This window comes from Podarcis raffonei, chromosome 1, assembly GCF_027172205.1.
Source record: "Podarcis raffonei isolate rPodRaf1 chromosome 1, rPodRaf1.pri, whole genome shotgun sequence".
NCBI lineage: Eukaryota > Metazoa > Chordata > Lepidosauria > Squamata > Lacertidae > Podarcis > Podarcis raffonei.
In genome coordinates this window covers 3,832,834-3,847,069 of record NC_070602.1, presented here as the reverse complement: position 1 = coordinate 3,847,069, position 14,236 = coordinate 3,832,834, and the positions used below count along the sequence as shown (strand labels likewise).

General features: G+C 49.1%; 2 protein-coding genes across 2 annotated transcripts in view; one reads left to right on the top strand and one right to left on the bottom strand.

Moving 5' to 3' along the window:
* PYGL (glycogen phosphorylase L) overlaps positions 1-10,911 on the top strand; it is a 65,897-nt gene extending 54,986 nt beyond the window's left edge. Inside the window, exons 18-21 of the mRNA XM_053365505.1 lie at positions 2,025-2,232; positions 4,757-4,891; positions 6,112-6,178; positions 10,667-10,911. Of these exons, the coding sequence (XP_053221480.1) occupies positions 2,025-2,232; positions 4,757-4,891; positions 6,112-6,178; positions 10,667-10,867 (611 nt within the window). The 3' untranslated portion in view covers positions 10,868-10,911. The remainder of the gene's footprint in view (positions 1-2,024; positions 2,233-4,756; positions 4,892-6,111; positions 6,179-10,666) is intronic.
* A 1,132-nt stretch (positions 10,912-12,043) lies between these two features.
* Positions 12,044-14,236, bottom strand: part of ABHD12B (abhydrolase domain containing 12B) — a 29,909-nt gene continuing 27,716 nt past the window's right edge. Inside the window, exons 12-13 of the mRNA XM_053365712.1 lie at positions 13,872-13,996; positions 12,044-12,172 (exon numbers count right to left, since the gene is read on the bottom strand). Coding sequence (XP_053221687.1) covers positions 12,148-12,172; positions 13,872-13,996 — 150 coding nt within the window. The 3' untranslated portion in view covers positions 12,044-12,147. The remainder of the gene's footprint in view (positions 12,173-13,871; positions 13,997-14,236) is intronic.

Below are 14,236 nucleotides of genomic sequence, written 5' to 3'. Positions count from 1 at the left end.
AACAACCTTGTGGTGTAGGTTAGGCTAAGAGGCAACCACTGGCCCAAGGTCACCCAGTGAGCTTGATAGCTGAACGGGGATTTGAACCCTTGTCTCTCCCAGGTCCTACTCAAACACGTTCTTCTTCTTCTTCTTTGGCGATCACTCGTAGCCGAGTAAGATTGTCTTCCATGTTGTTGCTGTTGTCTAGTCGTTTAGTCGTGTCCGACTCTTCGTGACCCCCTGGACCAGAGCACACCAGGCACTCCTGTCTTCCACTGCCTCCCGCAGTTTGGTCAAACTCATGCTGGTAGCTTCCAGAACACTGTCCCACCATCTCGTCCTCTGTCGTCCCCTTCTCCTTGCGCCCTCCATCTTTCCCAACATCAGGGTCTTTTCCAGGGAGTCTTCTCTTCTCATGAGGTGGCCAAAGTCTTGGAGCCTCAGCTTCAGGATCTGTCCTTCCAGTGAGCACTTGGGGCTGATTTCCTTTAGAATGGATAGGTTTGATCTTCTTGCAGTCCATGGTCCAGCTCACACGGTTTTAACAGTGAGTCCGTAAGTCACTGTGGAGGCCAATTCTGGATCCACACGTCCTTCCAGAGTGGGGACATTGGTTTCCAGGCAGGAATTGATCGCGGTGTGGATTTACCAACCGTGCCTTCCTCTTAGCACATTTCTCCCTTGCGTCCTGAGTTCGAGTGTCTTCAAAGCCCATGACACCTTTGGTAAAGGCTGTTCTCCAACTTGAGCGCTCGCAGGCCAGTGTTTTCCAATTGTTGGTGTTTCTACTACATTTTTTTAGATTTGCCTTGAGACAGTCTTTAAACCTCTTTTGTTGACCACCAGCATTACGCTTTCCATTCTTACGTTCGGAATAGAGTAGTTGCTTTGGAGGACGATCATCAGGCATCCGCACAACATGACCAGTCCAACAAAGTTGATGTTGAAGAATCGTTGCTTCAACACTGGTGATCTTTGCTTCTTCCAGTACACTGATATTAGTTCGCCTGTCTTCCCAAGTGATGTGTAAAAGGAAACAGCGTTATACCAGGTCAGGCTATTGGCCCTAACTCAGAGTTGTCTCTTGGGCAGAAAAGGTGCTTAACAGTTTATCCCTCAGCTTTTATTATTATTATTATTATTATTATTATTATTATTAGTTTTCAATTACAATAATCCAATAATAGCCTCATTATAACAAAGCCAAATTAGTAATACCAATAAATCAGACGCCAAATTATACAATTTAGGTAGCTTCCCACGTGCTAGAATTGATGCTTTACTTTATTTCTGTGTTCCAAAATCTTTCAATTACACTCAAGTCAAAATAATATTAAATCCCTTATACAGCAACTGCAATTTTAACTACTTCCATTGAATGATTTATAAAGCTACAGGTGAAGCATTCAAACTACATCCTTGTTCTTCCTGTGAGTGGCAGTTATTCTGTCCGTAACGTTTCTTCCTGTCCTTGTAAAATATTACGTCTATCTTTTCCTGGTTGTTGCTGTTCTCCATCATGCCTTGGCCGGAGCTAATATCCCATTCTTGTTTCAGAAGTTCTCCATTGCTCTGTCCTGTGATTCATTGTTTGCAACTTTAGCAGTGGCTGCCGAAATCACACTGTCCCAATAAGTATCCTGTTTTCACCATTCCATTTTTCTCTCGGCCTGGGAAGCAGAAGAAGCTGTCAAACTTTAAATAACTCAGTACTGAACCTTATCAACTCCTTGGCAAGCTCGCAGATTCCTCTCCCTCAGCCTTTAAATTGGAAAAAGCCAGAAATTGAAACTGGGACATTTTTCCCCAGTTGCCCCACGGAGCTACGCCCTTCCCTTTCCTCTGTGTGCAAGGCAGTTTGATATGTCCATATAACACAGTTGCTTGTTTGATTCTGCATGGTGTGTTTTTCTGATTACCTGCTGCGAGCCGTCATGGTTGGCTGTGACAGATAATAATAATAATAATAATAATAATAATAATAATAATAATAATAATAAAAAAGGACCGCAGGAATGGCTAAAATTTCACCCTCTTGGCAGTGATCCCCGCCACAGATCTGTCGGAGCAGATTTCCACGGCAGGCACCGAAGCGTCTGGCACCGGCAACATGAAATTCATGCTCAACGGAGCCCTGACCATTGGGACGATGGATGGCGCCAACGTTGAGATGGCAGAAGAGGCTGGAGAAGAGAATCTCTTCATCTTTGGCATGAGAGTGGAGGATGTGGCTGAGCTGGACCGGAGAGGGTGAGTATGGCAGAAGCGAAGGTCTCGTCCACGCTTTTCGCTTGACCTGTATTTTGATTGGATTGTGCACCGATGAATTCCGCCCCCCGGTTCCAAGAGCTTTTTCTCTTTTTTCTTTTTTTAAAAATTTTAAATATATTTACAGTGGTACCTCTGGTTACGTACGTAATTCGTTCCGGAGGTCCGGTTAAAGCATCCATGATTAAGTGGGTACAAGATATTGGGGGAAATATTATCCTTGAACAATGGGGAAAATTGTGCAAAGAAGATATGAAATTCACTGTGTGTTATATATTGAAAGAAAATTACCTTAAAATGCAGCATAGATGGTATTTAACACCTGAAAGAATAGCAAAAATTAATAAAAATTGTGGCGATGTCTGCTGTCGATGCAGCACAGAAAAAGGTGCTGTGATGCATATATGGTGGAATTGTTTAAACATCAAACAATTTTGGGAAACAATATATAATGAAATGAAGAAAATGTTCAGATATGCATTTAGTAAAACATCAGAAGGTTTTCTATTGGGAATAGTGCCAGGAAGTCTAAAGGAAGAAGACAAGACATTATATTTATACGCAAGGCTATCGGTTGTGAAAAATTGGAAAAGTGTTATAATACCGACAAAAATAGAGTGGCTTTCCAAATTATTGGAGTATTACAATATATCCAAAACAATGGGAGAAATTGGAAGGATCTCAAAAGAGAAGATAGACAAGGAGCTTTTCTCATTGCTCCACGCTTGTGCCTTGAAAAATTTGATCTTGCCCACTGAATTAGATCTTATCCAATTCACAAAAAATCCAGAGATTTTGCTTATGGTAAGATCAGATTTTTGACCCCTTGCATATGTTAATGGTGCAGATCAATAATTGCTCAATAATTTGAGTCACCCTACAGTTTAGAGGCGGCTGTTATGGCAATTCTGTTGGCAAAGTTACTTTGCCTAATACAGGTGAAGTCCGGATAAATGCAAAAACCAGACATCACTGAACAAAAACGGTATATAAATTGAAGAGGAAAACTCCCTCCGAATTGCACAGCCAGTCAGAGCATGTGCTGCCTCAGTAAATGTGATTCCTCCATGTGAAACAATACTTCCACCATCTCCATCTTGACTAGTTGGCTTTCACATGAATGTAATTAACCCTTAAGTTACACACCAAATGATCCCTGCTGCTGAACTTCCAACAGATTTTCCTCACCAAATCAAGGGAGTTCACATGTCTGCCCCTCCTGGTATAACAAAATGAGATAGCTGAGGATGTCTTGTGACTGCAAAGCCAGGAGCACGTAACAGACCAGGCAGAGGGCCTTCTCGGTAGTGGCACCCGCCCTGTGGAATGCCCTCCCACCAGATGTCAAAGAGAAAAACAAGTACCAGACTTTTAGAAGACATCTGAAGGCAGCCCTGTTTAGGGAAGCTTTTAATGTTGAATAGGTTATTGTATTTTAATATTCTGTTGGAAGCCACCCAGAGTGGCTGGGGAAACCCAGCCAAATGGGTGCATAGCTATCAACTTACAGATTTGAAAATAAGGGACCAGCCAGCCTTGAAAATAAGGGATCAGCAGCTAAAATAAGGGATTTTAGCCAACCAGCTGAAATGCGAAGTTAAAAGGGGACCAGATAATTTTGGAGAGCAGCGCCAGTTTTCAGCCCTCCGTTTCCAGAGGTTGCTGCTCAAGACACCAGCCGATGAAACACTGCAATTAAATAACTACAAGCAGCAACTACTTTTCATGCAAAACGAAGTCCAAGTTATGAAGATGCTGCTTCAGTTCTGTATCTTTTCTCTCGTGCTCCATCTGCAGCTCTCAGTTCCATCAGGCGGGGCGGGAGGAAGGGGGGGGGAAATAGTGCCCGAAGTAAACCCGCAGATCAGACCATCTATGCTAGTCTACCACCACAAATCTATGGGAGAAGCACTTGCGGTCCTTCCCTTGTAGCCCTTGGCACCTGCCCGTGCCTCCGCCTCCTCCTCCTCCTCCTCTCTCTGAACTGCTTTCTCTATGGTTGCCCTCACTCTCCTCTCAAGGCTCCTCAGCAATTCATAGGCCGCGCCAGGCTGCCCATCTCATCCGGGTCCTTCGGTGGCGCAGCCGCATTACGGCCTAGCAGGAGCGGCGGCGGGAGGCAGAGGGGAGGCCCCAGGCAGAGACGCCCAATTCGGTGGCCGCGAGGAGGATGGCGGTGGAAGGGCCCGAGGCTCCTGCCAGTCCCGGCCGGGAGGGGCTCCCGGGGGCCGAGGCTGGTGAGAGGAGGCCGGAGGGGGGCGGGCAGGGAGGGAGGGAGAGGGGATGCTTCCATTGAAACCTGGGAAATTTAAGGGACATCATCAATAAGGGACAGCAGCGGGACACGGCGCTGGGATAAGGGAGTTTCCTGCCAAATAAGGGACGGTTGACAGCTATTGATGGGTGCGGTATAAATAATAAATTGTTGTTGTTGTTGTTGTTATATACATGGCCATCGGTAATCTTCAATATGTGTGCTAAAGGTTTTCCTCCCTCTTTCCATCAGGTACAAAGCTCAGGAATATTACGAGAGACTTCCTGAGCTGAGGCAAGCTATGGATCAGATCAAGAGTGGATTCTTTTCACCAAAAGAGCCCGACCTTTTCAAAGATTTGGTCAACATGCTGTTCCACCATGACCGGTGAGCGGAGACCGCTTTGCAGAAACCCGTTGACAGCTTTGGCTAACGGTTGCTTGTGCCACACTCTGTAACTTGCCTGGCCTCTGTGCCTCAATCGCAGCAGGGTCGGCTTTCCCTGACCCTCCACTCTGGAAAAAGTTTAAGGAACATAGAATTGGGACCCCAAGGGTCATCTAGTCCAACCCCCTGCAATGCAGGAATCTCAGCTAAAGCATCCAACCTCTGCTTCAAAACCAAGGAAGGAGAGTCCACAACTTCCCGAGGGAGACCTTTCCGCTGTTGAACAGCTCTTACTGGGGTGTAAATATGTACAATTTTTTTGGCAAAGGGTGTTTAAGGGGATAGCAGAAATCACAGGGTTAAAGCTGACCAAAAGTCCAGAGGTAGCAGTATTATCAATTTACGATGGGGTGGAAGGTTCACTGGCTATGAAGGACTTGCTCACAAATTTATTGACAGCCGCACGAATTATTACAGCTAGAAAGATGGAAGGGGCAAGCAGAAAATAAAATGTTATAATGGTACAAAGAGGTTTGCGATATAGCTATTAATGATAAATTAACATGTGACATTAAGGTAATACACAGGAGAAATGATTTTGAGGAGATACGGAGGGTGTTTGTAGAATTTGTACTGTTAAAACAGAAAGGGGTCAAACCATCGCAAGTGGTGTTGAAATTTTGGGAGGTTGGATAGCTATAATGGAATGGTCTCAGGGAGCACATTTTTATGATTATGTGTGATTAATTCTTGATTTAATAATAAAAAAGTGAAAGGGGGGAAGTTCTTCCTGATATCAGGGCCTGTTGAGGACCCTGTTTTTATTTTGACAGGACATTGGACTTTGATGGTGGCCTGAGGCCTTTCTATTTATGTGTAAAATAATAATAATACAGTCATACCTCGGTTTAAATATGCTTCAGGTTGAGCGTTTTCAGGTTACGCTCTGTGGCGACCCAGAAGTAACGGAACGCATTACTTCCGGGTTTCGCCGCTCTCGCATGTGCAGACACACAAAATGACGTCATGCGCGGAAGCAGCGAATCGCGACCCATGCATGCACAGATGCGGGTTGCGTTCGCTTCAGGATGCGAACGGGGCTCCGGAACGGATACGTTCGCATCCGGAGGTACCACTGTAATAAAAAAGGCCCTGCATGGGGTCTTCATTGTTCAGGCACAAGCCCCTCTGACGCCCGCTCTGACTCCTTCCTCAAATAGGTTCAAAGTCTTCGCAGACTACGAAGCTTATGTCAGATGTCAAGACAACGTCAGTCAACTCTACATGGTAAGATGGGCGGAGAGTGTCCAGCTGCTGCCAGAGGTCTCCTGAGATTGCCTTGTCGGCATCTCAACTTGGCCAAGCTGATAAGGCTGGTCTTTGGAATTGCCTCCCGACATGTTTAACGACCTCGAGCCTTTGATGAGGCTCCAGGGCACGTCCTCCCAGCAGAGTTCCCAGCACAGGGAAGGATGAGACAGTATGAGCTACATTTTAAAGAGTTTTATTTCTAAACTATGCAGAACAGAAAAGACATCCTCTCTCTATGGAAGCAAAGAGCAATTGCACAAAGGAACAAAGGAAACAGGAAACCGCTAACGTCACATCCCGTCTCCCTTTCCCGTGAGACTCCAATAGTATGGAATCCCAGGAATATAAACAGAGTCCTGTGACTCCACGCAGCTGCACAGTGATAAGAACAGAAACTTACACGCCTTACCCTGTGTAAACGCACTCGCTTCGATCGACCAAACTGGCCCCGTTCCAGGCTCCGCATAATGCCCGTTCCACATTTGTAAGAAGTGCTTTCAAGCGAGGTGCTAGGAGAGGCTGGAGGGAAGCCCAGGGGAGCCTCGTACCATTGCTAACCTTCCCAGATTCTCCGAAATAGAGCGACAGGGAAAGCGCCCATCTGCCGCCGCCACCACGGCCCTTTTTCTGGAGTTCTCCCAATATGCAGGGTCCTCTGGGACAGCAGGGAGGAGAGGAGGTTGGTCCAAAATGCAGCTGCCAGATTCCTGGCTGGGCGTTCCCTTATATAACCCCTGTTTTAAAACAGCTGCACTGGTTGTCAATTCGTTTCTGGGCCCAGTTGGAGGTGCCCACATTAGTGTTTAATGCCCTGGGACACGGGTAGCGCTGTGGTCTAAACCACTGGGTCTCTTGGGCCTGTCGATTGGAAGGTCAGCGGTTCGAATCCCCGCAACGGAGTGAGCTCCTGTTGCTCTGTCCCAGCACCTGCCAACCTAGCAGTTTGAAAGCACGCCAGTGCAAGTAGATACCGTATTTTTCGCTCTATAAGACGCACTTTTCCCCCTTCAAAAATTAAGGGGAAATGTGTGTGCGTCCTATGGAGCGAATGCAAGCTCCTTGGCTTCAGCGATAGCAACGCGAAGCCTCCGAAGCGCAGAGGGAGAGCTCCCCCCGCGCTCCGGAGGCTTCACGTTGCTTTCGCTGAAGCCTCCGGGGGCTTCAGGCAGCTATCTGCAAGCCTTCAGAGCGCAGCAGGAGTTCCCGCTGCGCTCCAAAGGCTTGCGGATTAGCCGCCTGAAGCCTAGAGAGCGAGAGGGGTCAGTGCACACCGATCCCTCTTGCTCTCCAGGCTTCGCTTCGCTGGAGAGGCGCTGCACAGTTTTCCCTCTCTGCGCAGCACCCCTTCAGTGAAGCGGGAGGAGAAATGGAAGGGGCACCGTTTCTCCTGCTGCTTCGCTGAAGGGGTGCTGAGCAGAGAGGGTGAGAATTTTTTTTCCTGTTCTCCCCCTCCTATGGTCCGGTGCATCCTATAGAGCGAAAAATATGGTAAATAGGTACCGTTGCGACGGGAAGGTAGATGGCATTTCCATGCACTCTGGCTTCCGTCACGGTGTCCCATTGCACCAGAAGCGGTTTAGTCCTGCTGACCACATGACCCACATGACAAATGCCGGCTCCCTCGGCCTGAAAGCAAGATGAGCGCCGTAACCCTATAGTCACCTTTGATTGGACTTAACCGTCCAGGGGTCCTTTACCTTTAATGCCCTAAATGACTCAGGTCCCAAATATATAAAGACCACCTCCTTCCCTACAGACCATCTCAGGTGCTGAGTCCAGCAGAGGAGGTCCTCTTCATAGTTCTCCTGCCCTCAGACACTCAGGGGTGTCAGCCTAGGGTGAGAGGAGCTTTTCTGTGGTGGCCCCTAAGCTGTGAACTCCGTCCTCATAGAGGTGTGTCTGGCACCTTCGTTATACAGCTTCCGGAGAATGCTATAGATTTACCTCTTTACCTTGGCTTTGGACAAATTGAGGCGTATTACCATATTTTTCGCACCATAGGGCGCACCGGACCATAGGGCGCACCCAGTTTTTAGGGGGGGAATCAAGAAAAAAAAATCCCCCCCCAGCCTCAAAGAGCAGCGTACAGGCTGCGCACAACCTCTCCCTGCCGGAGGGGTTGCGCACGGCTATGGCACAAGCCAAGGCAGCGAGCAGGATGCATCCCGCTCGCTGTTTTGGCTTCCCCTTTAGCCCCATGCAGCCTCTCCTTGCTGGGAGACGCTGCAAAGGGCTTTCCTGGCTTTCCTGGGAGGTGGGGGGTTTCCCTCACCTCTCCCAAAAGCCCGCAGAACCGCGCAACCCCTTTAAAGAGATCGCAGCTTCTCCTGGCTTTTCTACGAGGTGGGAGAAGGGACTGATGCAGCCAGTCAGTCCCTTCTCCCTCCTGTGGAAAAGCCCGCAAGAGCGCACGGAGCTTGTGTGCTGCTCTTGGGGGCTTTACCCGCCTGCCTCCCTCCTGCATTCGCTCCATAGGACGCACACGCATTTCCCCTTGCTTTTTAGGAGGGAAAAAAGGGACGCGGGTGGCGCTGTGGGTAAAAGCCTCAGCGCCTAGGGCTTGCCGATCGAAAGGTCGGCGGTTCGAATCCCCGCGGCGGGGTGCGCTCCCGCTGCTCGGTCCCAGCGCCTGCCAACCTAGCAGTTCGAAAGCACCCCCGGGTGCAAGTAGATAAATAGGGACCGCTTACCAGCGGGAAGGTAAACGGCGTTTCCGTGTGCGGCTCTGGCTCGCCAGATGCAGCTAGTCACACTGGCCACGTGACCCGGAAGTGTCTGCGGACAGCGCTGGCCCCCGGCCTCTTGAGTGAGATGGGCGCACAACCCCAGAGTCTGTCAAGACAGGCCCGTACGGGCAGGGGTACCTTTACCTTTACCTTTATGGTGCGAAAAATACAGTATTTGTGGCTGTAAGTTGTTTAAACCTGCTTTTAATACTATGTTTTAATGTTGTGACCTGCCCTGGGACCTTAAAAGAAAGAGAGGGGGAAAAAACATAAATACACAAGTTATTTAGTCTGTCTCCCACGCACACCTGTGTTTAGTAAACTGTGGCCTTTTGTAGTTTCCTGGGTGTGCTTATTAACTCCATGCTTGATCACCTGTGGCTATTTCATCAGCATCCTTGTAGCTCAGGTGTGACTCACCTGTGGCCGTCCAGGTGTTGCTGCCCTAAAACTCCCTTAATTCCTGGCCATTGGCCATGCTGCCTGCTCTCCTGTAGTTGAAATCCCTCCTTGTTACAATTCTGCAGGTACAGTGAAGTTTTTCCTTCACTCCTGTATTTTGAGATTCTTCTACACGCTGCACTTCCTGTGTAGTTCTCGTCTTGCTGCTTCTTGCAAGATAACCACCTAGAACAGTGGTTCCCAATTGGTCGTCTGCAAACCCCAACTGATGTCCATGGCACATACCCATTGACTGACTGACTGTGGGCGCCATGTGCTCGCACGGGTCACGTGACTCGCACAGGAGCGAGGCCCGGAAGACGTACGTTTGCTCTGAGACATGTTGGCACCATTCACATAACAAGAACTACTACAGAGATGTCAACATTTTCAAAAGAAAGGAATTAATGGCTTGGCTTTTGAAAAGCAGGGGTCTACAGTTCCTAGCTAACTGGGAACCACTGGCCTAAAATGTATAAGAATAAGAATAAATAAAATTTATTATTTATACCCTGCCCATCTGGCTGGGTTTCCTCAGCCACTCTGGGCAGCTCCCCACAGAATATTAAAAACATGATGAAACATTTAAACTTCCCTAAGCAGGGCTGCCCTCAGATGTCTTCTAAAAGTTATGTAGCTTTTATCTGCTTGACATCTGACGGGAGGGCGTTCCACAGGGTGGGTGCCACCACCGAGAAGGCCCTCTGCCTGGTTCCCTGTAACCTCACTTCTCGCAGTGAGGGAACCACCAGAAGGCCCCTGGAGCTGGACCCCCGTGTTTGGGCTAGACAATGGGGGTGGAGACCCTCCTTCAGGTAAAATGCTGTCTGATTTCCCTACCATCAAACTTGGGGCTGGGTTAGGTTGGAACTTGAAACAAACCGTGGCTTTGGCCTGGAGGGTTTTGTTGAGCAGTCAGAAAGAACTCTGCACATGGAAATGAGAGACTTCCAGTTGGTCGCCCAGTAATGGCAGATGGGAGCTCTTTGGGCTGAAAGAGCCCCAGCGCTGTGAAGCAGGGGGAGACCGCAAGAGCGTCGCGGTCCCCCAGAAAAACCTCAGATCAGTGATCCAGTGGGTGCCCTTTGGCGACTCCCCCACTCCCCGGTAACCAGGGGGATTTGAGGAAGTCACTTAACAATGTTACCAAGATTGGTTTAATTACAAATAGGATGTTTGTTTGTTTGTTTAAATTTTTTTGGGAAATTAATTAAAAAATTTGAAGAAGAAAAAAGGAAATGAGACCTTTGGGACTCTCAAGTCAGCTTCTTCTTTCTGGCCTATCTCCTTTTCTCAGAACGCCAAGGAGTGGACCAAAATGGTGATCAGGAACATCGCCGCCTCCGGGAAGTTCTCCAGCGACCGGACCATTAAGGAGTACGCCCGGGACATCTGGGGGGTGGAGCCTTCCGACTTGAAGATCCCGCCCCCCAATGTGCCCCGGGACGTGGCGGACGAGATGCTGGCCAACGACACGTCCGAAAAGATGCACGTCTGAGTTTGCACGAGCCGCTGGGAGTTAGCTCTACTTGTGTAGTGAGTGTGCGAGGCAGGCTCACGCTTGTTTAGTGACGCTAACAGTAGTTAAAAGTTGTGGGCTCTTTTTCTTTCTGCTTTTATTGGCATTGAAAGGGGAATCTGACTTATTCCATGAATTCTGCAGAAGTGCAAAGCGAGTTGAAGGGCACTTCTGAGTGTCATGAACCCCCCCGCTTCCCCTTCCCTTGGCAGCCTGGGAATTCCTAGTCCTAAGTCTCTTTTCCGAAGCTCCCAGGATGGGGCTGCTGTTGAACCTCCTGCAAAACCAGTTTCCAGGAGGGACCAATGGCAAGATCAAGTCAACAAGCTGCTCTTTTGCATCCTCATCTCTTTTTAAGAGATAACAAAGGGATTGGTTACCCATCAGATAAACCCTTCGCAGCGGGTGTGGGACCTGTCTGGGGAGAGAGGTGTGTTGAAAATGGTGGCAGTAGAATCCCTGGGGGTCTTAATGTTGCTGTCTCAGCCATCTTGTGGCCAAGGGTCTTCCCCCCCAAAAAGGGGCCCCTGCTCCAACTTGCCTATGAGGACATCCAGACTCCCTTTCTGCATTTCAAAGCTCTGTCTCTGAGCCTGTTGTTTTGGGTTGTTTTATTCTCCCAGCCTTTGGCAAATGGCAGTCGGGTTTTCTGCGGCTTGTTATCTGCTCTGATTTGGCACTAAAATGTGGGTTTTCCCAGGAGAAGCACTGGAAGGGAAAAAAACCCACCCACTCAGATGCAGAAAGTACAGACCTGTGCCTAGAAAGTGGGGTGCAAAAGGACGTCTGGCTGAGCCCTATAATCTGTCCTACAGTCGCTGGACCAAAGTGCTTTTAACGGATACCCTGAGGTATTGCAGCAGGTGCTATGTGTTCAATGCCATTGGTGTGCTCAGCAGGTACATGCCGGCTGCTTACGTGCCGTGAGAAAGATGCACTAAGAAGGGGAGAGAGATTGTCCCGCTCAGGTAGTGCTTAAAATACCCACTTTTAGGTGCATTAATACAAAAAAAGAAGCCGCAAACCCCACATGTTTGCAAGGGCTGCATGCATCAGTTTGTGTTCCTGTCTCCCCGCTTTCTTGTCTTCCGGGTCCACGCCACAAATCTTGCATTCCTGAAAATTCACCTGGTAAAATAAAAACGAAACCCACTCTTCCTGTTCATGGCTCCTTTTATTATCTGTAGCAATTTGAACTGGAGTATGGCGCAGTGTTCCTTGCGGGTGGCAGCGGCTGGTCTCTTCCTGCGTTGCTGCTGTCACTTAACACTCTGGAGGAAGTTTCTGTTTCGGAACAGGAGGGAAACAAAGAAGCATGATTTATATTTCTTCAACCAGGGGCCATGCCAGGTATCTACTTAGGCAGGGCTGTCTTAAGCAAATATCCACCCGGCTGCCTCAGTGTCTCACTGGCTCAGTCGCCCCCGAACTCACGGCGCAGAGCCGCCCACAGCAGAAGAGCCTGCCACAGCGCTTCAGCCAATGGGAGGCCTCTTCCCCGGACTCAACTCTCAGGCCCCAGACTCTCAGCCTGGCATCCCTGAGAGCCCGGTGCCCGGGTGCCCCGCACCCCGAGCACCTATGGGTAAGACGGCCCTGTACTTAGGCTGTCTTTAGGCTGGGACAGGGTTTTCCAAACTTGGGTCTCTATCTGTTTCTGGACTACAACTCCCATCATCCATGACCCACGGGCCCTGCTAGTTAGGGATGATGGGAGTTGTAGTCCCAAGTTTTGTAAACTCTGGTGCAACATTTGGGCGGAAGAGTACACTCTGTATGTGGGTGCACATATATGCCATTTCAGTAAATATGGAAGGTGTGTTTGTTTTAAATTGGGGAAAGTGATCCACTTGCAGTAGACCAGCCATTTCTGAGGATGTCTCCCCATCACCTAGGTCAAGTGTAGCCAATGTGGTTTCTTCTGTCTTATATTGGACTACAACTCCAATATAACATGGAGGAAGCCACATTAGCTCTGCAAGAACTTCCCAGCCACTGAAAGCCACCTCTGACCGCAGGGCCAATAATAATAAGAAGAACAACTTATTATTTATAGCCTGCCCACAGGGCAGGCGCAACTACCAAGAAGGCCCTCTGCCTGGTTCCCTGTAGCTTCACTTTTCGCAGTGAGGCAACCGCCAGAAGGCCCTCTGCGCTGGACCTCAGTGTCTGGGCAGAACAATGGGGGTGGAGACGCTCCTTCAGGTATACTGGGCTGAGGCCATTTAGGGCTTTAAAGATCAGCACCAACACTTTGAATTGTGCTCAGAAACATACAGTGAGCCAGTGTAGGTCTTTCAAGACCGCTGTTATGTCTTGACATAACAGGCCCAAGTGCTGCTATGGCATTTAAGCATGTTCTTCTTGGTCATGCAATGGAGAGACATGTTCCCTTCGCCTGCCATACTGATTTCTGCAATGATCACAGAGTTATTTTAAAAAATACTGAGGTTATACAGTCATACCTCGGGATGAATACGCTTCAGCTTAAATATTTTTGGGTTGCACTCTGTGGCGACCCGGAAGGAACGAAGCCACTCGCACATGCGCAAACGCTCAAAATGACGTCACGCGCATGCACGGAAGCGGTGAAACGCGACCCGTGCACACACAGATGTGCAGTCGTGTCTTACGTTCGCTTCAGGATGCGAATGGGGCTCCGGAACGGATCCCGATCGCATCCAGAGGTACCACTGTACTGCTAATGGACAGGGCAGGAGGGTTGGACAGTCTCTCTCATCAAGGTGCAGGAACGAGGAAGAAGGGGTCCTCCCTCTTGCAAACAGCCAAGGCAAACAGCCTGGGCTAAAGGCTGCTTCTTGGGCTTCCAGCACAGCAAATTTGCACATCCCTCTTTCTGCTGGAGCAGGCAGCTGCATGAGCCCAGCTCCCCACTGCATCCCAGCTCCCAGAGTGTCAAAGGGAAATCGGGGGTCGGGGACCCCATTCTGCAAAAGCGTTTCTCTTCTTTCCGCCCACTTACTTCACGATACCGGCAAGATCAGGGTGGAAGGAAATGTAGTCGTGTCCTAAGCCCAGGGCAGAAGGTAAAGGAATAAACACGACGTTCTCTTTCTTCTCCGAAGCGTTGTATGCAATCTCAAAGAGCTGTAAGGGAACGAATGAGGCAGGTTGCAGCATCTGGGGTTTCTTAGTTTCATAGAATCTTACGGGGGTCGTCTAGTCCAGGGGTTGGCAACCTAAGGCCCATGGGCCGGTAGTGGCCCACGAGGCTTGTCTAACTGGCCTATAGCGACCCCTGCCACTGCCCGCTCTTAGCGACGCGGGGACCAACTTCTGGGTTGATGGCGCCTGTGTGGATGCTCATGGGCGCTCTCCTGACCCGGA